Source organism: Trichechus manatus, unplaced genomic scaffold (genome assembly GCF_000243295.1).
Source record: "Trichechus manatus latirostris isolate Lorelei unplaced genomic scaffold, TriManLat1.0 scaffold00018, whole genome shotgun sequence".
NCBI classification, from domain to species: domain Eukaryota; kingdom Metazoa; phylum Chordata; class Mammalia; order Sirenia; family Trichechidae; genus Trichechus; species Trichechus manatus.
The window spans coordinates 10499024-10526110 of NW_004443954.1; the positions used below are offsets into that span (position 1 = coordinate 10499024).

The 27087-nt window shown below is 38.5% G+C and overlaps 1 protein-coding gene across 4 annotated transcripts in view; it reads left to right on the forward strand.

The window, feature by feature from the left end:
- Positions 1-27087, forward strand: part of ARFGEF1 (ADP ribosylation factor guanine nucleotide exchange factor 1) — a 141130-nt gene that overhangs the window by 38844 nt on the left and 75199 nt on the right. For 3 of the 4 annotated variants that reach the window (XR_002823347.1, XM_004372541.2, XM_023727762.1), the window contains exons 2-6: positions 8163-8193; positions 8736-8892; positions 9997-10143; positions 19734-19913; positions 26349-26625. Coding sequence is in view for 3 of the 4 variants with exons in the window: in XM_004372541.2 (XP_004372598.1) it covers positions 8163-8193; positions 8736-8892; positions 9997-10143; positions 19734-19913; positions 26349-26625 (792 nt within the window). In the remaining variant the exon portion in view is untranslated. Of the gene's footprint in view, positions 1-8162; positions 8194-8735; positions 8893-9996; positions 10144-19733; positions 19914-25030; positions 25125-26348; positions 26626-27087 lie in introns of those variants that run through there. The other variant, XM_023727761.1, reaches the window with a different exon arrangement.

Consider the following 27087-nt stretch of genomic DNA (forward strand, 5'->3'; position numbering starts at 1 on the left):
TCTGTCAGTTTTCTCACTCCATTTGGTGCTTGGCTGAGTTCTTTATCTCTTCATTTGATGTTTTAGGGTTTCAGGATTGTTGTATTCTCTGTTCGGCTTAGTTTTTCGGATCTTTGCTGTGGAGAGACGGTGTGGTGCTTCTGCCTAGAGCGCCATTTTGCCTTAATCTTCTTTTACCTCTTAGTGGTAGAGTTACTGTAAGTGGTTTTGAATCCTTTTGAAAGGAAATGTATTAAACGATCATAGACAGTCCTCATGAGGCTGTAAAAATATAGGCATTTTTTTGCAGGACCATAAAGAAGTCCATGCATGCTGAAACCATGCAAGTTATCTTGTTCTTCTGTGGCCTTGAAAATTTTTGTCAAAACATTTGACACTGTGGGTTATAAATGTATGGTGAAATGGGAAAAATTAGTACACTGAAATTTAAAACATTAGAAACAATGAGAGGTAAAGAATCGAACAAAAAACTTATCAAGAGTGGTTTCAACAGTATTTGCTGCCTTGTATAACTTATACTACAGAGCAATAGTCTTTTCTATGCCTTGGTGAATTGTCTTTCTCCTTTCTAAGATTGGATTTGCTTCTAATGTTTTATCCGTTGTGTTTTCAGTGTTATGAAATATCTCTGAGAGTTCCTTCAATGTGAGGTTAACTTGCTGGCATCACTTCCTCTCGGACATCTTCCTTTTCATCACAACCATTTTCCAGTATCACTGCCAGCATTCACACTTTTGTTTTTTGGCTGCACTTTAATCTTTGTTGGCCAATTCCTTCCTTCTGTTATCCATTTTGATAAAATGTCATGTGGGTTTATCACTGTGAGACATGGAGGTAACACAACTACATTACTATCTGTGCATGAACTGAATAACAGATGGCACAGTGACCAATCACCGACAGAACTTGAAAGAAGTAATGTGATTGGTCACCGATCACAGTGTACATCTGTTACTTGTGTAGTGATTTGTGACTGAGGAGCTAGCAGTGAAGTTTGTACTTTAGGTAATTACTCACTGTTAATTTACTGGGGTAATGTAATTTTGAACCATTTTACTGAAGGACCAGTGTTAACTATGGTATCTAAAATCTGTGCATGTCAGAACTGCAAAGCAAAGTCTGTATGTTGTTTCTCTACAGAAGTTAATAAATTATTCATGGTACTTTTAGTAAAATATCACTGAGTAATATTTTCTGGGTTAAACTTATAAGAATGGAAACTGCCAATTATTTCCTTTTTGCCTCATCTTTTGTCTGCTTTATAATTTTCCCCATATTTCTAATTCGTCCCTACTTGCATGGGAAATTACAATAAGTACCCCTTCTTTGACCATGGCCTGTTAATCTGATGATATGGAAGCAACACACTATCCATAATTTTATTTTCTTTACAGTAAAATAATCACAGATATCTTCCATAGAAGTTCAGGATATTATGGTACCATCTGAATTAGCAGAGAAACATTACGTGTTGGGTACATTTTATCAGACTATTTAAATATTGGCTTTTAAAAAATAATGAACACCAAAGTGACAACAGCAACTTGAAATATTAGATAGGAACCTTAGTGGGCAGTTGATGTTAATGAGGGAGGAACAACCCAGAAACGGAGAGTGAGAATGGTTACACAACTCGAAGAATGTAATCAGTGTCACTAAATTGTACACGTAGAAACTGTTGAATTGGTGTATGTTTTGCTGTGTATATTCTCAACAACAACAAAATAAAAAATTATGGGAAAAAAATAAATGGACATTTTACCAAAGAGGATATACAAATAGCAAACAGGCCCATAAAAAGATGCTCAAAGTCATTAGCCGTTAGGGAGATGCAAATCAAAACCACAATGAGATACCACTTCACTCCCACTAAGAGACAGATTGCAGATAGGTTTTTTTTAAGTTTATTAAACTATATGTAAGTATGAGAGCTTTATGGAAATGTCTAGCCCCAGCTGGAGTTTTCTGTTAAAGGATTGGTGCTCTGGCATCTTTATTTATAGTTTTTTATATCTTTTTCTTTCTGAAAGTTTTAGATTGTTAGTTTAATGGTGATTTTCATTGTAGGAGTGGGTATCTAAAGGAACTCCTAAAAGACTGAGGGTGCATTGGCCCGTTGTGTTCTATCCATCTAGATAGGGTAATGTCCAAGCGTAAGGCTCATTACTTGGGGTTGGTCTCTTTTTAGTGGGATAATCCAGTCCTGCCCATAAGTACACATATCCATAAGGAGCATAAATTATGTTATTTCTGGTAATAATTGTGTAGAAAGGGAGTGTTTTGATTAACTTGCTTATGCCAATGTGCTGTTAAAGAATTGTTACAAATAGACAACCATCCTATCTTTAGAGGTTCCCAGAGTCTAGTATAAAGGGGGATGAGTTATTCTTTATGCAGCCAGGTAATTCCTTTGTTTTACTTGATAAAATTCCAAAGTATCCAGGGAATTCTCCATGTTGGAGCAAATAGCAAATTTGGCAAGCAACCTGAAAACCTTCATGTCTTGCAAAGCAAGCCCTTAAGCGTTCCATGGCCTGGTCAGGTGTTATGGGTCCGATTAAATTACAGCATGGTACCTGAGGTTGGGCTAACAATCCAGGAGGGTGCCATAGCCTAACATGTATGGCTCGCTTAAAGGTGATGTTGAAGTTAACGGTAACATTGGGTATAAGAGTGTGTAACTCAGTATAGGGACACTAATGGATCTGAATTCTAATGCATAGACTTTGGGGAAGGATGACACATCCAACACCGTTAGGTTACTAGTATTAGCTACTGACAGAGCTAGTTTAATAAAGGCATTCTTTTCTCAGAGCGTTAGTGGGAATTATTGAAAGCAGAAAGAGAAAACTTAAGGAGAGCTTCATGATGAAGGAAAACTATCCAAAAGTGATATAATAAAGCAAATAGCGTAAAAATAATAGCAATAATAAAGTAAGTTCTTTTAGTTACTTGCACGGAAAAAGTAGCTGAAATCATAAGACAAAATTAAAATACTTTGTTTACTAAAATAAAATTTACCAAGAAATAATCCCATGTTGATAAAAATAAAGCTATTTCATAGGCTATTAGTATTAAGCAGAGTGTAATGATGTCAATAATTTGTATTACCAGAACCACCAGGTGATGCAGCCTACTTGATGTAATAAACAGCAAATAGCATAAGAAAGCCAGTAAGCAGAAAACAAAGTCCACAGATTACAGCAACTTGAATTTGCTTGAAGTTTTGTACTGCGTTCAGGTTTCATCTGCTTCTGGCTACATGGGTGTTTGAGTGAAGCTTTCAGGTCTTTAGATGGCTAGCAAGTCCAAAAAGATGATTTAACTTTCTTTAATTGAGATGAACGAATCCAGGGTTTAATACCTTTTAATTTAGCTGCACAGGGGTTAGTAAGGAGGACCCGATAAGGCCCCTTCCAACAAGGGTTTAATGAATCTTTTTTCCTTACGTCTTTTCCAATAGGAGCCCTGGTGGAGCAGTGGTTAAGAACTCGCTGCTAACCAAAGGTCAGCAGTTAGAATTCACCAGCTGCTCCTTGGAAACCCTGTGGGGCAGTTCTGCTTTGTCCTATAGGGTCACTATGAGTCAGAATCGACTCGACGGCAGCAGGTTTTTCCATTATACATAATCTCCTGGAGCTATTTTAGAGAAATTTGGCCAGGCAAATCTTGGTTATTAAAAGCTTCTGTAATCTGTAAATAGTGCTTTTGAGAAAGTTTAATTAATGATTGATAGTATTTTAACAAATCAACTTGAGCAATATGGAGATTAGCATAAGTAACGTAAGGGAGAAGCATAGGTCTCCTGGTTACAGTCTCATAAGGAGATAGTTTATGTGCGCCAAAAGGAGTAGATCTTAAATTTAAAAGGCCTAAAGGAAGCACTTTTGGCCATGGTAGATCTCTCAAGATTCACGTAATTTTGCTAACTGGGTTTGTAAAATCCCATTGGTTCTTTCCACCAGTCCAGAAGATTGGGGGTGGTAAGGACAATGTAGCTGCTGGTAAACAGGAAATATGTGGCATAATTTCTTAACAATTTGTCCAGTAAAATGGGCCCCTTGGTCACTGCAGAGGGTAGTTAGGCTTCCCCATGCTGGTATAATGTTCTCAAGAAGTCCGCCCCCACCCCCCCACCATAAAAATTGTAGTGGCCTGGTGACAATGGAAAGCCTTGACTCAATGTGAAAATCTGCAAATTATAGCAAGTACATATTTATAACCATTTGAAGATGAAAGTTGTATAAAGTCTAATTGCCATTGTAATACAGATGTAAAAGGCAAAGAGTATTGCCCAGGTGAAACATTAAAGTGTTTTCATGAGTTTTGACAGGAACAAATGGAACAATACGTTCTGTGGCCTCTAAAAAAACTTAGTTCACCAGTATTTTCTTAAAATTTCAATTATTTTATCATGGCCCACATGTGTGTTCATTTGTAGGGCTTGTAGCACAGGGATGTGGAGAGATTTGGGCAAAACAACTTTATATCGGGTCTGGTCCACAATGTTTCAGGAACTTGTGAAAGTATTTCCAAAGGGAGAAAGGTACTGTTAAATGGAGTAGAGTCTGAAGAAGACAGGACGTAAAGACAACGTAAAGCAAGCAGCCTTTTAGATTTTCGTCAGTGCAATTGTAGGTGTATCAGGTAAATTTAAAACCATTTCTTCTCAGTGAAATGCAAATGACATTCCCATTTAGACAAAAGATCTGTTCCTAAAAGGTTAACTGGGGTATCTGAGCTGAGGATGAAAGGGTGTGTATCCTTAACATGCCCAGGGGATTGGCACAGGCTGTGGGTAATACAAGGTCTGTGCTTCATTAGTGACCCCCACTATCTTAACAGTTCCAGTACTCCGGGGCAGGGGCTTTTGTAAACTTATGGGGTTAAATGGCAGACAGGGTGGCTCCAGTATAAATTAAAAATTTGCAAGATTCTCCATTAATGGTTATTGTAGTTTTCCTTGAGAATGTAATGCTACCATAGGAATAAACTCCTGTTTCATCCCCAGAGCCCCTTCATTCAAGACTAGGTAGGGGAGTTCCCTGTGAGGATATTTTCAATTTAGGTTTTAGCTTGAAACAGTCCTTTCAGTGGCCAGGTTTTTTACCTTAATGGCATACTTCAGAGTCCAGGCCACTGGTAGGGATATTAGGCAGCCCTGATTCAAGTCTTTTCTTTTGGTCACGGTGTTGTAATTGCAGGACCATGAGTTTATTTGCCTTTGAGGTTTGTTTTATTTCTAAGGTTTGAGCGAGTTCATGTGCTAGATTGGTTAATTCCTCTATGGGATTGGTTTTCTAAACTAAATTATGCCTTTTTATTAACACTGAAATTCTGGGTTTCAGACCAGACACAAATACAACATTAAAGGCCCCAGAAACTCCCAGAGCTGAAGGATTAATCCCAGAATGATCAGCAGATTTCTGAAACAATCTTGTTTGGTAATTGTAAACACATTTGTCCTTGCCTTGTATGCAAGAGTGAATTCTAGCCTAATGTATTACTGGGGGAAAAGCTTTAGGTATGGCTTCAAGTAGCCTTTTGCTGACTGCTCGGGCATCTTCAAGAAGGGTGGCAGCTGTCTTATCCATGCTGAAAGCCAAATTATCTTTAGGGTTTTTCCAGTCAGCATGTTCTAACCATAGCTGGGCCTCCCCTGGCCCAGTTAGCATATGGACCAACTGGTATAGGTCTGGAAGCCCAGACTGATAAGCATCAATAAGATTTTTTAATTTCCCGGCAAATTTAAAAGGGTTCTCACAGACTTTTGGAAAATCCTTTACAATGCTACATAGTTCGGTGTGGGTCCAAGGAACAAAGGTTACACAAATCTCATTAGAAGTTTCTCTGGTGTTCATGGGCCGTATTTTAAAGGGCATTTCATGTAAAGATGTAAAGGTTTATCTTCCTTTTCTTGTTCTTTAGGATATAAAGGGAGTTCAGGCAAAGTGTTAGTAGGGAAGTAAGAAAGAAGGGTAAAGGGGAATTTGAGTCGGCAGAGGGGATGAAGGTGCTGTGGGAGGACTTCAGCATTGTAATTCTTTAACTTGTTTGTTTAATTTAGAAACTGTTTTGTAAGCAAGCGACCTTACCGTCTTGCTGTCATTTTGGAACTTCCAAATTCCGATTAAAAATGTGTCCCATTGAGTCTGTTTAATTTGGGAGCTTTTCTTTTTTAATTTACTGAGCAAGAAGGCTAATTTAGTGAGATCAAAAGATTCTGAGAGTGGCCATTGATTTTCTGAGTCATCCCTAGTAAGATCGTGCCAATAATTAAAAAATAAACAAGTTATAGGACCAGAATGTACGTTCATATAAGAGGCAGGAGACCCCGAAGGGAAATCCTCATTCTTAGGTTTGGCATTGCTCATTTTCTTGCAGTTCAGCAAATGTGCACCAAAAGACCTAGATCAAACAAACCTTAACCTAAACTTGGAAGCAGAAAACCTTGACCTGAACCTGCAAGTGGACAAAAGTGAAAATAAAGACAGAATTCTCAATGAAACTCAGCTCTATGCAAGGATGTAGAGCTTGAATCTGAGAGGAAGTACCTGAGGTGACTCCCAGGGAGGTTTGGGGAAATGGGGAGCTCAAAAGGCTCTGCTGGTACTGAGAGCCCGAATTCCTGAGCTTCTAGGGGGTTGTCGGAGGCAGCGTCCTTCAGATCCCACTTCTGGCACCAAGAAATGTCGTAGAACTTAATCAAGGAGTCTTCTTAAAGTAAAAACAAGGAATTCTATTGAGGAAAAAAAAATCTTTGAATTGTTTTTTCCCCCCTTCAGTAAAACTCCTTGCTTTTATTTTAAGCAAACTCCGTGATTAAGCTCTATGATATAATAACTATTATTAAATTTATAGGCTAGCAGCTGTTACAGTGCCCAAACATAAAATACTTTGCTCAATATTTATAGATACACATAGATAACAGAGTGGTTAATAAACCATCATCTAGATTAAGATTACCTAGGTTTGAAACCTGGCAAAACTTATTAGCCACACACCCAAGCCATTCAGCTCTTAAGCAAGTTTTCAGCCTCTCTGTACCTCAAGTTCTGATCTTTAAAAAAGGATATACTAGCACATACCTCATAGGTTGTTGTAAGACTATTTGTTAGTACATGCAGAGTGTAATAGTAAATGTAAAGTTAGTACATGTATAGTATAATAGTGCTTCGCCAAATAGTAGATTCTTAATAACTGTTGGCTGCCATAATGGTAATTATTGTTATGTCTTAATGCTTTTTGCCCAAAATTTCAAACAGGTTTAATCAATTAACCAGATTCCTCAACCTGTCAGTTAATTAAATTTAAGGGTCTTCTATTACAGGTGGAATTTATTTAATTTACCACATCCTTTATGGCATAAATAGCAAAAGAGAAATCTCCCATTAAATTTGGCATACATGTTTTATAATGCCTTGTATCATCATAGGAGCTCCTAGGTGGCGCAAATGGTTAAGTACTCAGCTGCTTACTAAAAAGTTGGCAGTTTGAACCTACCCAGAGGTGCTTTGGAAGAAAGGCCTGGAGATCTGCTTCTGAAAGGTCACAGCTTTGAAAATTTTATGGAATGCAGTTCTACTCTACCACACATGGGATCACCATGAGTTGAAATCAACTCCACAGCAACTGGTTTTATTATTACTATTATTTTTTTTATATCATAAAACTAAAAACTGGTTAAATATGAATACATATGTACATATTCAAGAAGTAGTACTTCTGGCCTGACACTCACCCTGAGATAGTCACAAAAGTGACTTTTCTTGTTGTTATTGTTGTTTTTTCCCCTTATCAACATGTGCCTTATATGTTGTGACTTCAGTACAACATAATATTCTTTTCTTTATGTTAATGCTTCTGGTTGATATAGTTACTTGACAAAAGAGGATGTACTTTGGGAATTAGCAGTCTGCATTTTTACCTATCCTATGGTTGTTAATGTATAGTTTCTGAATAATTTTATAAGATTATAGTGTTTGTGTAAATTAATACATTTTGCTGAAACAGAATTTTAGTATCTAATTTTATTTTTAATTTGCAATCTTTCCAACATTTTGAAGAAGTAAAAATTAATTTATAAAACTTTTAATAAGATTACTTAATGATCTTTCTGTTGTCAAGCGTTCTAATGTATGCTTCTTTTTTTTCTCCCTCAGAGGAAATAAAAACCGAAACTGAAAAGCAAAGGTTCGTGGGGTTTCTTTTCTTTAGTAAAAATAATTTGCAAACTTGTCAACCTTAGCCAAAATAGTAATATAGTGATTTATATTTTAGTGTGGTAGATTTTGTACATGTGATCTCTGTAGTAGAATAAACCTTTTAAAAATAGATTTTAAGAAGCTATAATTGTAAACAACTTATAAGTACAAAATGATTTTATGTAAATGAATATGTAAGGTTATTTCTGAAATACCATAAGACAGGCTTTAAAGTTTTTTCTCAAAGACCTTAGATTCATATTTAGAAAAATACCTTGAGGATCATTGGAAGGAATATTTGACAAGAATCCAGTGTCTTGTGTTTAGTCAGTTCTCTGGCCACTAGCATTTATTTGACCTTGTGGCAAAATCACTTAACTTCTCTAGGCTTTGGTTTCCTCATGAAATATGGGAAGACGGACTTGGTTTTAACAAGATCCCTTTTAGAACTGAAATTTCTATGCTTCTATATGAGTTTATCATCCATATGATAAATGTGATATTCTAATCAGACTTTTCTTTTTCGTTTAGTCCCCCTCATGGAGAAGCAAAAGCTGGATCGAGCACCCTTCCACCAGTGAAATCGAAGACAAATTTTATTGAAGCAGACAAGTACTTCTTACCCTTTGAGTTGGCATGCCAGTCCAAATGTCCCCGCATAGTTAGTACATCTCTAGATTGTTTACAGGTATGTATAAAATGGCATTATCTGAGAACTGTCTACTTAAACATGTTTCTAAAACATTAATCACATTTGATGATTCAGACTTTTTCTGTTAAAGCCTTGAATATCATTTTTGTGGTAAGAAACCAAATGATTACCTGAAGTCAGAATAGACAACAATGATTGCAAAAAGAGGTTTCTAGTTTAATGGTAACCGAAATCATCAGTTAGCTATCAATAACAAAAGTGCTGATTTGCTCTCTTTTCCATCAGTGAAATGCAGGAATCATAATACTTTTAACTTTACCTACAGCACCATTTGGATGATTTTACTAAGTGCCTGCTGTTTTATATAAAGTAATAGGTTAATATTGACTGCTTAGTATTTATATTCACTTCTGGACTTTAGATATAATGTTCATTTACGTCACAAAAATTGCTTGAATCTTTCATCTTACGTTTCACATACATAAACACATAGGATCTTCTTAGATGTTTGTAAGACAACCCTCTAGGTAGAGGAGTCCTTCTGTTTTGAGGTATTTTCGTTGTTTGGAGACTATACCTATTCAACTAACAATTTAATAGCTATAAAAAGACCTTATGATTCGTCTAAACAATTCAGTGGCTATAAAAAAAATTTGTGATTTGTCCTTAAGATAGGCTAAGGATAAGTTCATTTGATTTGTGATCTTCTATTCCATGGAAATTCCAGTGCTACAATGTTAGTGATAAATGATTAAATCTGTGATATATTACAGCCAGTATATGGAAACTTTTATGAATATTGATAGAGCTAATTGAGAAAGAGATTTTGAGTCATTTAAAACTGTTAAGTTTTCACAAAGTGGTGTCAATAAAACCTTATTTCAGTAGAAAGCAGTGAACTGTTTTTACTCATCAGAGACAGGTTCTCAAACCTGGCTGTCTCAAAGTATTGCCTGATAGTTTTGTTGTGGTTACTGGTCACATGTTTATAGTTAATAGTTTTTTTTTTCAGAAAAAGTTGTCATAGCCTTTGGCTTTGTTTAAACCATAGTGTTTTTATGTAGAAATTTTAGTATATATTCAGTTGGTAGATATTAATTAGGAATATAATTAGGAATTCATTTTCTTCATCCATTTCAGAAACTTATTGCTTATGGACACTTGACTGGCAGTGCCCCAGATAGTACAACACCAGGCAAAAAATTAATTGATAGAATTATTGAAACAATATGTGGTTGTTTCCAAGGTCCTCAAACAGACGAAGGAGTTCAGTTGCAGATAATAAAGGTAATTCATTATATAAAGTTAATTTATTACTCATAATCTGTATTCTTTTAAAAACAGAAACCTTTCACCTTGAAAATATTTGGAAGGTAATTTTACCTGCATTCTACTATAACTGAGGTAATTTGGGTGCTTCTTAGACCCTGTATCAGAGGATTTCATTGTTGAAATGCCAGGACTTTATTAGAAGACTGTATTCCCAAGTGGCTTAGGCTGGGCTCTCTAGAGAAGCAAAACCAGTAAAGCATATAAATATATACAGAGAGAGATTTATATCAAGGAAGCGGCTCACGCGATTGTAGAGGTGGGAATGTCCCAAGTCCATGGATCAGGATAGAGGCTTCTTTCGATTCACATAGCCGCAGGGGATGGCGAACCCAAGATTGGCAGATTGGAGAGCAAGGCTTCCGCTCACAGACTGTGAAGATCAATGAATCCCAAGATTGGCAGATAAGCTGATAGCTCAAATCCCGAGAACTGGAGGTCAGATGAACAGGAGGCAGCCACAGGATCCAGAGCAAGCAAAAAAGCCAGAACATCTGCTTATATTTGGATGCAGGCCACACCCCCAAGGAAACACCTTTCTACTCCTTGGCTACTCACAGCAGATTCCATCATGGGAGTGATTACATATAAACACTGAGAATCATGGCCCAGCCAAGTAAACACACAATCTTAACCATCACAGTCCACCCCTTGTCAACTTGGCACATGTACAGGTCACTAAACCATACATTAACTTTGAATAAAGACAGTTATAAAGTCATACTTGTGCTGAACATGATACCTCTAACGTGTACAACTGAAAATGCACTAGCCGCATTTATGTCCTATTTTTATAACTAAAGAAAAGAAAAATATTTAATGCACACATACAAAGCAGAAATACTCATAACAATTACAGTCCTCATTTCTGCAACTGATCACGTGCTGTAACTGGTATTTATAACTACTTTCTTCCACCAACCATTCCATATTCCCTTTGCTCTCAGCAAGCACCTCAGCTGGTCATGGTTCTTTGCCTGGTGGGGTGACCCAGACCTTCATTCCTGAAGGGCTTAGCTCATTAGTAGTTATGTCGGAATTAGGTTGCTGTAGTTTTCCATTGACCTTAATCACAGGGCATGGTAGTACTAAGAGACACCCTATGGGATCTTTTGCATTTTGGACATACTCATCTCTATCTCCATTATGTAACATCCATCCGATTTCCTCTTGGTAATCAGGATCAGTCACACGAGCCCGTATGGTAACTCCCTTCTTTGCCTCTTGACCCAGAGGCATAAGGAGCCTGAAGTGGCCAGGTGGCATTCTTAGCTTCCAGTTCAGTGGAATCAGTGATGTGTCTCCAGGTGGGAGCATTCCTCCTTTTGGAACTAAGAACTCTAGACCTGCAGAGCATAAGGTCGAGGGGACAGGAAGCAAAAATCTTGTGAATGGGTCACTAGCTGTAACAGTGAGTGGTGCCACTCCTATTTCCACCCTTTGATTCATGGACCCATGGATCCTGGCTATGGGAGAAACAGCACCATATATTGGACTCTAGTTTAGAACATACACAGCCTCCCGGACAACGTTGTCCCAATCCTGCAAGGTATTACCACCTAGTTGGTGCCGTAACTGTGTCTTTTGAAGGCCGTTCCATCGTTCTGTCAAGCTGTCTGCTTCAGGATGATGGGGAACATGGTAAGACCAGTGAATTCCATGATCATGGGCCCGCTGCCACACTTTATTTGCTGTGAAGTGAGTCCCTTGATCCAGGGCAATACTGTGTGGGATACCATGGTGGTGGATAAGGCATTCTGTAAGTCCACGAATGGTAGTTTTGGCAGAAGCATCGCGTACAGGGAAGGCAAATACATACCCAGAGTAAGTGTCTGTTCAGTAAGGACAAAACACTGCACTTTGCATGATGAAAGTGGTCCAATGTAATCAACTTGCCACGAGGTTGCTGGCTGATCACCTGGAAGGATGGTGCTATATCAGGGATTCAGTGTTGGTCTCTGCTGCTGGCAGATTGGGCACTCAGCAGTGGCTGTAGCCAAGTGAGCCTTGGTGAGTGGAAGTCCATATTGCTAGGTCCATGCATAACCTCCATCCCTGCCACCATGGCCACTTTGTTCATGAGCCCATTGAACAATGATGGGAGTAACTGGGGAAAGAGGATGAGTGGTTTCCACAGAATGCATTATCCTATCCACTTGATTGTTAAAATCATCCTCTGCTGAGGTCACCTTTTGGTGAGCATTCACATGAGATACAAATATCTTCACTTCTTTGGCCCATTGGGAGAGGTCTATCCACATCTCTCTTCCTCATAAATCCTTGACTCCAATTTTCTAATCAGGTTCCTTTCATGTCCATGAACATCGAGCCAAACCATTGGCCACAGCCCATGAATCAGTATACAGTTGCATATCTGGCCATTTCTCCTTCCAAGGAAAGTGAACAACCAGATGCCCTGCTCGAGGTTTTGCCCACTGAGAGGATTTCCCTTCACCACTGTCCTTCAGGGAGGTCCCAGAAAGGGACTGTAGTGCTGCCGCTGTCCATTTTCAAGTGGTGCCTGCATATCACGCAGAACCATCTGTAAACTAGGCATGAGTTTTCTCTTCTTCAGTTAACTGATTATAAGGAACTCCCCATGAGGCCATAGGTGCAGACTGGGAGATGGAAGGTAACGTGACAGGAGTGAATACCATGGGCATTTGGGCCACTTCCTCATGCAACTTCCTTGCACTTTCAGGTCCTGCTTGGGCCTGATCTTGTGTATAACATTTCCATTTAATGATGGAGTGCTGCTGTGCATGTCCAACTTTATGACCGTTTGGATCAGACAACAGCCAGTTCATGATGGGCAGTTCAGGCCTGTCTTAGTCATCTAGTGCTGCTCTAACAGAAGTACCACAAGTGGATGGCTTTAACAAAGAGAAGTTTATTCTTTCACAGTCCAGTGGGCTACAAGTCCAAATTCAGGGCGTCAGCTCCAGGGGAACGCTTTCTCCGTTGGCTCTGGAGGAAGGTCCATGTCATCAGTCTTCCCTTGGTCTGGGAGCTTCTCTGCGCAGGAACCTCAGGTCCAAAGGACGCGCTCTGCTGCTGGCACTGCTTTCTTGGTGGTATGAGGTTCCCATGTGTCTCCGCTTGCTTCTCTCTTTTATATCTCAAAAGAGATTGGATTAAGATGCTGTCTAATCTTATAAATCTCATCAGTATAACCTCATCACAGTGATACAATTTAAAACACATAAGGAGATCACATATAACCTCATCATAGTGAAAGAGTTTACAACACGTAAGGAAATCACATCAGATTACACAATCATACAATACTGGGAATGATGACCCAGCCAAGTTGACAGATATTTTGGGAACACAATTCAACCTATGACAAGGCCGCATGGTGACTCGGTGTCCCATGGTCTCCACTCCTCTTCTAAGGCCCAATAACAAGCCAAAAGCTGTTTCTCAAAAGGAGAGTAGTTATCTGCAGAGGATGGCAGGGCTTTGCTCCAAAATCCTAAGGGTCTGCTGTGTGATTCACCAATAGGGGCCTGCCAGAGACTCCAAACAGCATCTCTCTCTGCCACTGACACTTCAAGCACCATTAGATCAGCTGGATCATATGGGCCAACTGGCAGAGTGGCTTGCACAGCAGCCTGAACCTGTTGCAGAGCCTTCTCTTGTTCTGGGCCCCACTTAAAACTAGCAGCTTTTTGAGTCACTTGATAAATAGGCCGGAATAGCAAACCCAAATGAGGAATATGTAGCCTCCAAAATCCGAAGAGGCCCTCTAGGCATTGTGCCTCCTTTTTAGTTGTGGGAGCAGCCAGATGCAATAACTTTTCCTTCACTTTAGAAGGAATGTCTTGACATGCCCCACACCACTAGACCCCTAGAAATTTCACTGAGGTGGAAGGCACCTGAATTTTTTTGGGATTAATTTCCCACCCTGTAGCACGCAAAATGTTTTACCAATAAGTCCAGAGTCATTGACACTTCTTCCTTACTAGGTCCACTCAGCATGTTATCAGTCTAATGGACCAGTGTGACATCTTGTGGAAGAGAAAGGCGATCAGGGTCCCTGCGGACTAAGTTATGACATAGGGCTGGAGAGTTGATGTAGCTCTGAGGTAGGCAAGTGAAGGTGTATTGCTGGCCTTGCCAGCTGAAGTCAGACTACTTCTGATGGTCCTTTGAAACAGGTATGGAGAAAAAGGCGTTAGCCAGATCAATAGCTGTATACCAGGTCCAGGAGATGTATTAATTTGCTCAAGCAGTGAAACTACATCTGGAACAGCAGCTAAATTGGAGTCACCACCTGGTTAAATTTTTGATAATCTACTGTCATTCTCTAGGATCCATCTGTTTTGTTGCACAGGCCAGATAGGTGAGTTGAATGGGGATGTGGTGGGAATCACCACGCCTGCATCCTTCAAGTCCTTGATGGTGGCGGTAATCTCTACAATCCCTCCAGGAATGCGCTATTGCTTTTGGTTTACTGTTTTCCTAGGGAGGGGCAGTTCTGATGGATTCTACTTCACTTTTCGTACCATAATAACCCTTACTCTATTTATCAGGGATCCAAGGTGGGAGTTCTGTCAGTTGCTGAGTATATTCCACTTACACGTTCTGGAACTGGGGAAATCGCTACAGGATGGGTTCAAGGACCCACTGGATCTAGTATGGGACGGACATGAGCCAAGACTCCATTAATAACCTGATCTCCATATGTCCCCACTCTGACTGGTGGCCACAGTGATGTTTTGGGTCTCCTGGAATTAGTGTCAGTTTAGAGCCAGTATCCAGTAATCCCTGAAAAATCTGATTATTTCCTTTTCCCCAGTGAACAGTCATTCATATAAAAGTCCATAGATCCCTTTTGGGAAGGCTGGGAGAAAGATTAATAGTAAAAATTTTGGGCAGAGTATTGGAGTCCTTCCTCAAGGGGACCCAGCCTCCCCTTCATGCAAGGGGTTGTTGGTCTTTAAACTCTCTCAAATCAGGGAATTGATTGAGTGACCGTGACTATATTCTGACGATTCAAGTTAGACTGCTAGTCACCTGAGCTATAATTAATCCATTTGTACAGATCAAGTAAATATTTAGTAGATTTCCTCTGTATTTTGCTCCTAGGGACACCATTACTAAGTAGCCAGTGCCATAAATCCATACGAGTCTGACTATTCTGATTACTGCTTTGACTCCGCTGTCCATTAGTGTAACCATGCCCACTTTATCTTTGTCGATTGAGTGCATTCACTTGGCCCCTACTACCATGGGGTCGATTCAGCCCCATTGTAGTTAGATGTCTTAATTCAGTTAGGGCAGTTCCCACTGTCAAATCTGATTTATATAAAACAGCAATCACAGCAGTCTTCAAGGATACTGGAACTCCCTTCACAAATTTGTTCCTCACAGTTATGGTAAAAGGTGTGTTCTCTGGGCACTCCATGTGTGGGTCTGTAGATCTAACCTGATAAATCCACTCTAGCATGCCAATTTCCCTAAGCCTTTGGATCCCTTCTTCTACAGTATACCAAGGCAGGTCTGGTAATTCAGCTTGATTTAGGGTAGGTTTCTGTTTGTACATATTAGAAAAATCAAGCAGAGCTTTTGCAGTATAGCATACCTCTTCCTGGGTCACACTTTGTACTTCACCTTTTGGGGCTCGGTGGGACTTAAGTCTAGTTATAGGTCTCAAGCCAGAATTGGTAGTGTGGAATTGTTTTGAGAACATTCAGCATTGTCTTGTAAAGCATCTGCCTCAGGCCATGCCCCAGGCAATGACTCAGGCGGGGCTGTTTAGAGGCAGCTGGGCTAGGGCTAATCTCATTAGATGAGAGTGGAGGGGCTAATGGGTTTTCTGAGCAGGGTGGTTTAGCAGGCAAACGTGAAGTAATCTCTTCAGATGGGAGTGATTCTGCTGGGAGGAGTGGTTCAGTGGAATTTATGGGCTCAGTGTCCCCAGTTTCATGATTATCTACCTGTATGTCCCCATCCCATGTTTCAGGGTCCCATTTCTTCCCAATCAGTTCACTTAGTTTAACTTCAGACACCTCTTGAGGTTGGCAATTGAGCTAGCATTATAATTCAGCCACTCTTACAATAATACTCTGGGTTTAGTTTTTGGCAATATCAGCTCTGTTACTACAAGAAATAAGGTTTTCTTTCAAAACACAAGTGAAAGCCTTGAGGTCACTTACGCGGCACTTGAGCTTTGACTCTGAAGCCCTGAGCTCGTCTCTTTCTTTCACCAGTTTGTCTAGCAAAAGTAGGACCAACAAACCAGCTTCCTTATACTTCTCATTCTGACAAAACTGTAGAAAGATACCACACGTGTTCACCCCGAGCCTCACCTTTCATCAATACCGGATCTACTGGTGGTGATATTTGCGTATTTGTATCACCACGTCACGCCATGGATTAGCAGTACCCTCTTTACTGCTGGAAGCAGAGTCATCAACATCTTTAAGACTTACCAGACTTGAGAACCAATTTAGAAAGCTCATCCTTACAACTTTGTTTCTCTAGAACCACTTTCGGTACCACATGTCTTAGCCTGGGTTCTCTAGAGAAGCAAACCCAGTTAAGCATATAAATATATATAGAGAGATTTATATTAAGGAAATGACTCATGCGATTGTAGAGGCAGGAACGTGTCAAGTCTGCAGATCATGATAGAGGTTTCTCTCGATTCACATAACCGCAGGGCATGGCAAACCCAAGATTGGAGAGTAGAGCTCTTGCTCACAGGCTGGGAAGATCAGTGAATCTCAATATTAGCAGGCAAGACCACAAGGCTTCTCCTGATTCATGTAGCTGCAGGGGCTGGCAAACCCAAGATCAGCAGGTCAGAGAGCAAGGCTGCCGCTTATAGGTTGTGAAGATTGACGAATCCCAAGATCAGCAGATAAGCTGATAGCTCAAGTCCCAAGAACTGGAGGTCAGATGAACAGGAGGCAGCTGCAGGATCCAGAGCGAGCAGAAAAGCCAGAATGTCTGCTTATATTCTGATGCAAGGAAAGAAACGGCCCAAGGAAACAGCCTTTCAACTCTGGCTGCTCATGGGAGTGATTACATATAAACACTGAGAATCATGGCCCAGCCAACTTGACACACAGTCTTAACCATCACACCAAGTCTCTTCTTTTGAAGGTCCCAGTTTAGGCTTGAGCCCCAGAATCTTCCAGAATCTTTTAGTTTCCGGCATGCTTTCTATATGTATTTCATCTTTCATGCTTTAGGTACCATGTGAGGGTCCCATGATTCCTCTACTTTTTCCTGTCTTGTTGGACCCCTTGTAGCCTGTCCTCCCCAACCCGTGCATCTCCATATGGTCTACTTGTCCACCAGCTTCCCTGATTGTTTTGTACACTATCTATCTGCTGAACCTGCTGAACAAAACCTCATCCTGAGATTGTGTTACAATGTTGAATGTTTGAGCATCTTTAGAGAAAAGTCACTCAATCATCTTTTCAGTCGATTACAAATACTGAGTTCTTAATGTTACTTATAATGGTAGTGGTAGTAGGTTTGTTTATATGTCAGTTAAATTTTCATGTACTGTTAGTACTTTTGAAATTGTTTACATGGATTTACACGAATATTCCTTCATGTGGAAATATAGTCCCTTCTGAGTCTTTCAATTTCATAACTGTATTTACTTCAGAAGTTATGTAGTACCTTTGTTCTAGAAAAACTGTCCAGTCACTTTGGTCTGTAATTTACAGTTTCATATCATTTATGGTTCATTTAGGATATATTAATGCTGATGCTGACTGTGCATAGTATAGTACAATATAAAGAGAACAAAATAAGTGAATCCTTGCTCTTGCCAAATGGAAAGTAACCTAATGTGTGAAAATTATGTTTATCAATTAAAACTGTTGACTTTATTGGAACTTTGACCTTGGGATAAATTCAAATGCTTTATTTTAGAACATTTTCATAAATGTCTTAAGCAGTGATAAAAATAACAACACATGTATTAAGTCTAGTCTGTAAAAAAGATCTGGGAAAAATGTGGAGGTGAGTAAGATATAATGGGTATCTTCCAAGTTAACAGTCTAGTTCAAAAGATCTATTATATGAGGAGTATCTGTGCTTTAATGTGACAAGAGTTTTAATGCTGTGTATTTTTATAAATGAAATTAAATAACATTTCTGTTAAATTGAAAGCACTAGAAAATCATTATCTAAATGATTTTCTGACATTTGAGGATTGGGAAGATACGTTAAAACTACTGCCACAATAAGGAAGATACCAAATAACAGTTGCTAACATGTTCAAGATAGGTATACAGTATGAATGGAGCCTGAAGACGTTATGCTGAGCCAGATAAGCCAATCACAAAGGGACAAATATTGTACGACCTCACTTATATAAAAAGACAAGAAAAGGCAAATGTATAGAGACCAAAATTTTTTAGTGATTACCACAAGTGGGAGGAAGGGGGAATGTGGGGGTTAACAATGATAGAAAAACCACATTGATTAAGGGTAGGATTGCCCAGCTGATTATTGTAATTATTGTTAATAAGTTGTGCACCTTTAAAAAGTTGAATTGACAAAAGTTGTGTATAGATACATTTACAAAAATGACACACACTAAAAGAGTAGCTGCTGAGGCTGCTTACATCCAGCCAAACACCTCATGGGATTTGGTTCCTTAGTTTGGAGGTTTAGGGTCATGATTTCACAGGACATCCCAGTTAATTGGCCAAATAACGTGTTTAGTGTTTCAGTTCTACCTCCTAGTTCATTGTGTAGTGCCTGGGATCTTAAAAACCATCCAAGACACAACGATTGGTCTTCATTCATTTGGAGCAATAGAGGAAGAAGGAGAGTGAGGAATAGGAGGAGAATATGGAATGTGTGGCTAGTTGCCTTCATTAACAATTGCCACCTTTTCTGTGAGACCAGAACTGAATGGTATCCAGCTACCATTACTGAACATTTTAATCAAAGATTCTGTAGAAGAATCCTGATCAAAAATGGGGAAAATGCAGAACAGAGTTTCAAATTCTTATGGACTCTAGACTTTCAGGAGCCGTGGAGGGTGGATGAACCCCTGAACCTATTGCCCTGAGATAATCTTTAAACCTTAAACCAAAAATACTCCCTGAAATCATCTTAAAACCAAACAGTGGTTTAGTTTAACTAGTCAAAAAAGGTTTGTCTTGAGCATTATGCTCTTTTAAGAACTATCTATATAGGATCAAATTGACAATATCAACTCGAAAGATTAGATAGGAACCTTAGGGGGCAGTGAGTTTATGTTAATGAGGGAGGAACAACTCAGAAAAGGAGGGTGAGAATGATTGCACAACTCGAAGAATGTAATCACTAAATTGTACATGTAGAAATTGTTGAATTGGTGTATGTTTTGCTGTGTATATTTTCAGCAACAATAACAAAATAAATAAAATTTAGAAGAGGGAAAAAAAGGTAGAAATTCTGTAAATACTACCTGAAAGTGATAATGGTGTCTGAAAGTTTTAATTCTAATATAAAAATATTATGCACATATGTATTTGCGCTGAAACTCTGGCTGCGGAAAATTGCTTTAACTTTTTTTTTTTTTTTTAAAGGCTTTACTAACTGCAGTAACATCTCAACACATAGAAATTCACGAAGGAACTGTATTGCAAGCTGTGAGAACATGTTACAACATCTATCTAGCAAGCAAAAATCTCATCAATCAGACAACAGCCAAAGCTACTCTTACTCAAATGTTAAATGTTATCTTTGCACGTATGGAAAACCAAGCAGTAAGTATTAAAAATAACGAGATTGCATAGACTACCACAGGCATCAAATATAGAAAGGAGCTTTCAGCAATTACAGTGAAAGCTTTGTGCCTGTAGAGAAGAGTGTGTTTCATGGACAGTTTTATTTATACTAGAGATTTTTGGTATTGTATTTTATTTTTGTTATGCTTAGAGGTTTTATGACTTGTTTGACATTGGGCAGAATATGTTTTTAGTTCTTCACAAATAAAATGGGAAAGATAATGTTTACTGTCTTCCTCATAGAATTGTTTATGAATTGATATTTTTACTGCACTTAAGCTTAGTAGACAAGTGTAATGGAGATATAAAACTGTATAATTTATTCTGATGTAAAATTATGCATTGAGCCTTTAAAAATATAGTACATTTCTGTATTGTTGAAGTACATTTTTTCCTCTCATAGGGTCATAGGTTAAAGGGTCATTATATTTCTTATACTGTAAACTGCTTCAGGCTGAATCTGTAAAAGACCAGCAACTAGACAACCTTTTTAAAAAATGTCTAAGTCTTCATAATTTAAAAAACCACCTGATTTAGGGATTTTGTTGTTTTATAACTTTATTTTGAATTGATTTTAAACTTATGGAAAAGTCGCAGAAGTATTACTGAGAGATTAGAGATCTCCATTACCCTTTGTCATGCTTCGTCTACTGCTAACATCTTTTTTTTACTTTATTTTTTTAATTGTTGTAAATATGTATAAAAAACACAGCATTTGCCAATTCAGCATTTTTCAGGTGTAGCATTTAGTGATGTCAGTTACATTAAACCATGTGCAGCTGTCACACATAATCTTTGCCAAATTTCCCATCACGGTTAACAAAAACTCACTGCTTTCTAAATAGTGGCCAGTGCTAACATCTTATATAATCATAGTACAGTTGTCAAAAGCAGAGAATTAATAGTGATATAATACAATTAACTAAACTACAGACCCTATTTGAATTTCATCAATTTTCCCACTAATGTCGTTTTTCTGTTTCAGGATGTGATTCAGAATCCCACATTTCATTTGATATGCATTTTGTTGTTATATTTTCTTAGTCTTCCTAGTCTGTGACAGTTCCTTAGTCCTTCCTCATTTTTTATGACCCTGACATTTTTGAAGATTACTAATCAGTTATTTTATAAAATGTCCTTCCGTTTGCTTTGTCTGATATTTTCTCATTATTAGAATGAGGTTATGCATTTTGGGGCAGAATATCTCAGAAGTAATATGTACTTTTCAGTGCATCGTATCAGAAGTTCATGATGTTGACATGTCTTATTACTGGTGATGTTAACCTTCATCACTTGGTGTCCGTCAGGTTTCTCCACTGTAAGGTTACTATTTTTCCTTTTGCAGGTAATACATATTTTGGAGGAGATACTTTGAGACTATGCAAATATATCTTGTTTCTTGAGGACACACTAATTTTAGTATCCGTCAGTAGATCTTGCTGGCAATAATTATAACTGTGGTGTTTGCCTAATTTTGATTTTCTAATTCCCTCTATCCTTTATATTAACTGAACTTCTCCCTTCTCTCCCATTTATATATTTATTCAGTTATTTATATCAGTATGGATTCATGGGTATTTATTCTGTGAGTTACAATCCAATACTATCATTATTTTGTTGGTCAAATTGTTGTTGTTCGGTGTGCCATTGAGTTAGTTCTGACTCTTAGTGACCCTGTGTGCAACAAAATGAAACACTGCCCGGTCCTGCACCATCCTCATGATTGTTGTTATGCTTGAGACCATTGTTGCAGCCACTGTGTCAATCCATCTCCTTGAGGGTCTTCCTTTTTTTCGCTCACACTCTACTTTACCAAGCATGATGTCGTTCTCCAGGGACTGATCCCTCCTGATAACATGTCTAAAGTATGTGAGAGAAGGTTCTCGCCATCCTTGCTTCTAAGGAGCATTCTGGCTGTACTTCTTCCAAGACAGATTTGTTCGTTCTTTTGGCAGCCCATGGTATATTCAATATTCTTTGCCAACACTGTAATTAAAAGGCATCAATTCTTCTTCAGTCTTCCTTATGCATGCCCAGCTTTCACATACATATGAGGTGATTGAGAACACGATGGCTTGGGTCAGGTGCACCTTAGTCTTTAAAGTGACATCTTTGCTTTTTAAAACTTTAAAAACAGGTCTTTTGCAGCAGATTTGTCCAGTACAAATTATTCTAGCTTTAACCTTGTATATTTTTGACAAGCTTCCTGCTTTTTTGAGCTAACTAAAAGGTCGACAGTTCAAATCTACCAGATACTCCTTGGAAACCCTATGGGGGAGTTATACTCTGCCCTATAGGATCATTGTGAGTTGAGATCGCCTCAGTGGCAGCGAGTTTGTTTTTTTGTTTTTTTTACTTACTTTCTGAAACCTCAAAATATTCCAAGCTCATCTCAAATTTTTCCTAATCATCCCTGGAATCAATCACTTCTCCAGCGAGCCCTGGCTTCTTTGATTGGAGAATGATGTTTAGAAACCAAAATCTGTGTGACTAGATGTGTTCATTGCTGCTGGGGTATTATCCTTCTAGGTCCTCAGCTGGTAGAGCTAAGAAATATATATCCATATACTGGCAAACACCACTCCTAATCTGTCCATGTGTTCATATTAAAATCCAGATGTTAATTTCTGTGATACATTATTTTAGTTCTAATATACACAGTTAGTTTTAGAATTGCTAACCCATACCACTATGAGAGGCAAATTTACTAAGTATATTAGAGCATTTGTGTTCAGTTCTTTTTGTCTTTAACTTTATCCAGTGAAAATATTATTTTCCAAACTTACTTAGGTTAGTTCTTTTGTTCCACTCCCACTTCAGTGGGCTTATGTTATTTGTAATACAGTTAGGTTCATTTGTTACTGTCTGATTTCCATTTTGGTATTCCCACCCCCACATCCTGGCTGGTTTTAATTGCTTATTTATTTTGGGGGTATGTGAAACATTACTGTGATTTAAGAGTCCAAGCTATGCAAAGGAATATCCAGAGTAGTGCCAGTCCCTCCTTGTTTCTACTATCCCATTTCTATTCCCCACTTCTTTCCAAACCTTTTATGTAGCTTATCTCTTTAGTTTATGGTTTATTCTTTCTGCAATTCTTTAGCACAAATGAGCAGATATATGTATAGTTTCATATATCACCTTCTTTCTCACACGAAGGGTTACTACACCTTCTGTATTTCTTATCTATTGCCAGGGAACAAATTACCCCCAAAACTTGGTTGTGTAAAACAACACACATTTATTTTGTCTCACAGTTTCAGAGTGTCTGGAATCTAACAGTGGCCTAGCTGGGTGGTTCTGGCTCAGGGTTTTTCATGAGGGTGCAGGTAGGATGTCTGCTGGCACCGCCGTCATTTAAAGGCTTGACTGGGCTAGAGCATATGCTTCTGAGCTCACTCGTGTGGCTGGCTGTTGGCAGGAGACCTGAATTCTTCACTGGCCGTTGGCCAGAGGCCGCAATTCTTTATCACTTGGGTCTCAGGGCTGCTTGTGACACGGCAGCTGGCTTCCCCCAGGATGGATGATCTGAGAGAGAGAGTGACAAGACAGAAGCCGCAATATCTTTTATAACTTATAATCAGAAATGTTCATACAGACTATCCCTTGTATAATGTGGAAGGGGACTACACCAGGGAGAGGTCATTGGTGGCCATCTTAAAGGCTGGCTCCCACACATACTATTGGTATTTCTTTGCATTTTGCTTTTTTCACTTAGCATTGTGTCATGGTAAGCATTGCGTATCACTTCGTAGACATCTTCCTCATTCTTTTTTTTTTTTATAGACAGTATGTACCATAGTCTGTTCAGTCACTCTCCCATGTATTAGCATTAGGTTATTTCTAATATTTTGCAACCATAAACAGTGACTTTGCTTCTTTTTTGAGAAAGCGGTTGAAAACAATTTTATTTTAATTTTTAATGGCAGAAATACAAGTTTTACTCATTTTATTTGTTCACCAAGTTTTATTGAGTTCTTCATATGCTCCTGCACTGTGATAGGCCTCAGGTCTACAGTGATAAACAGAACACACTTGGTCACTGCCCTTAAAGATCTTACAAACTGTAGGGTAAGGGGGGGGAATATGAACCTTAAACACAAATAAACATACAGCTGAACGGTGATAAAGGTAAGAACGTGTTTCATGTCACGAAGGATGTTTAGTTCTGTACTTGGAATAATTACAGATAAATGGGAAAGGGGGGAAGACTAACTTAACTTCCATATTTGCTAAACTTCTTCCAAGCTAGAAGCCTAATTCATTTATATATACTACTCATAACCTTACCCCCCGCGAAAGAAAAAAAAAACTACAACGGAAATCTTGCCAGACTTTATTATAGAAAGTTCAGTCCTAAAATTAATTCAACGGGAAAAAAGCTAATTGTTCCTCTAAAACAGTGGTTCTCAATTAGATGCACATTTGAGACATTTTTGATTGTCATATTGGGAGGGCTGTTATTGTCATAGGGTGACTAGAGGCTAGGGATGCTGCTGAGCATTGTACAGTGCACAGGACATTGTCTCTCCTCTGACCCCCCAAGAATTATCCTGTCCAAAATGTCATTAGTGCCAAGGTTGAGAAACCCTCCTCTAGAAAGTACAAAAGAATATGAAAATGTTTAAAGGTTTAGTTCAGGGAATAACATTTCCTCTGTTTTTCAAGGATGTTGCTAGAGTTTCTACAACTCTGGAATGAGGGAACAGCTAGAATTGGACCCCATGCTTGTCTGTGGTTCCAGAGCGTGCACTTGCTCCGTGGTTCACATTGGTTGAAATTGGCTGAGTGGCTTGGACTCTGTACTGTTAATTTGGAAATTAATGTTTTCATAATATTCAGATTCCAACTGGGACCATTGTGCCCACCAGTTTCCTTATCTGTAAAATGAGGAATTTGGACCATATGGACTATAAGGCTCTTCCTACTTTTTAGGCATTAAAATCTTCTAATTCAAATTTATTTTATAAATTCATACAGTTCTGGTATTTCCCTATATTATGGAATATTACTGGGGAATATTGAATATTCATATTTGATACTGTAAAATATTTTATCTTTGTGAAAATTAATTCCGTAAAAATCATTCTTACCAGGTCGTGAGGATCAAAGAGAAGTGTGTGAAAGCAGTAAAGTGCTAAAAAAAGAAACCCTGTGATCCTGATTGTTAACCATTTTAGCATCTTTTAAGTGAGCCAGTTTTATGGATATTATATATAGTAATAATAAGTCTTCTTAAATAAAGTTGGAACATTTGTAGATACAGTCTTTTCCTACTAATTATGTGGCTGATTGAGTAGAGGCATTTAAGCCCACATTACAGTTTGATTTACTAAATATAATTTTATTATTTTGTTATTAAAAAATATGTTTGACAAGACAATGTAAGAATGTGTTACAGAGGATATACATTGAAAAATCTCCTTCCTATGCTTGTCTCACATTCGATCATTTCCAACCCCCCCATAAACAAAAAACAGCCATTGCCATCGAGTTGATTCCGACTCATAGTAACCCTATAGGACAGAGTAGAGCTGTCTATAGGGTTTCCAAGGAGGCGCTGCTAGATTCGAACTGCCAGCCTTTTAGTTAGCAGCCGTATCACTTAACTGCTGTGTCACCAGGGCTCCCCACCTTCCGTAGGTAACCCTTGTAACTAGTTTCTTGTGTATCTTTCTAGACTTTTATATTGTATCAGCAAAAATGAATATATACACATACATATGTGTGTTGTGTATATGTATGACAACACACACACATATGTTAGTTGCTGTCGAGTCACTTCTGACTCATGGCGACCTCGTGTGCAGAGTAGAACTGCTCCATAGGGTTTTCAAGTCTGTGACCATTTGGGAGCAGATCACCAGGTCTGTCTTCCAAGGTTCCTCTGGGTGGATTCGAACCTCCAAACTTCCTGCTAGTTCTACCCAGGAGATATTTATGTGTGTGTGTGTGTATATATATGTGTGTGTGTATATATATACACACACGCACACGTGCATATACATGCATATCCACCCCTCCCCATCCACTTTTATACAGTAGTTTGTTTTGTTTTCAAACTTAGTGGAACTTTTGTATGATTTTAGGTAAATCCATTGTTGGCAACAATCTTACGCTGAGGCTTTTAAAAAAATAGTTTAATTTTTTGTTTAGGTAATACATTTACATCTTTGAAACACCAAAAAGAATGAAAAAGGTATATAGTGAAAGTCCTCCTCTCTTGTCTTGTGCACCAGTACAATTATTTTTATGTTCTTTGTTTCTGGTGGACTATAATTTCTAAACCAAGAAATAGAGTGGCACCTTATATTCAGAGGATTTATAGTTAGATCTAACATTATACCTGCAAATTTTAAACACCTTATTTGATTAATACTGGAAATTAAATTCTTTTCAAATTCTGTTTTTCAGTTGCAGGAAGCCAAACAAATGGAAAAGGAAAGGCATCGGCAGCAGCATCTGCTACTGCAATCTCCAGGAAGCCATCATGAGCCTGAATCACCTCAGCTCAGATACCTGCCACCTCAGACTGTTGATCATATGCCCCAAGAACATGAAGGGGACCTTGACCCCCATACAAATGATGTGGATAAAAGCCTTCAGGATGACACAGAGCCTGAAAATGGATCTGATCTTTCCAGTGCAGAAAATGAACAGACTGAAGCTGATCAGGCAACTGCAGCTGAAAGTAATCTTCTTCAGAAGGGGGTGTGGGATGTGTGTTTGTGTGTGTGGTTGGGATGAGAGTTTTTGGTGAAGAACTGTGGCGAGGGTAGTAGGACTTAATTGATACCAGATACATTGTGATTATGGACTTTTCTTCCATTCTAGGTGGCAGAGTTGATTTGACCTCAACCTGTAAGACACCTAAAATGATAACTATGTATTCATTAGCATCTCAGGAGCAGTGTGCCTTCTAGACTTGCTTTGGAGAAGATTTATGTTTCTAAAGAGAGTTATAAATGTCTCTTAGCACGTTATGTATGAGCTTTGGTTTTTTCTTAAGATTAGTTTCATAACAAACGGGGACCGGTTTACTAAGATTTTCTGGAATATGACCAAAAGTTTAGGAAATCATTATATTATCAGTTCAGAAAATACTGTGATTATGCTTTAAAAAAGTACTGAAATTAAACATAGAACCAAATTC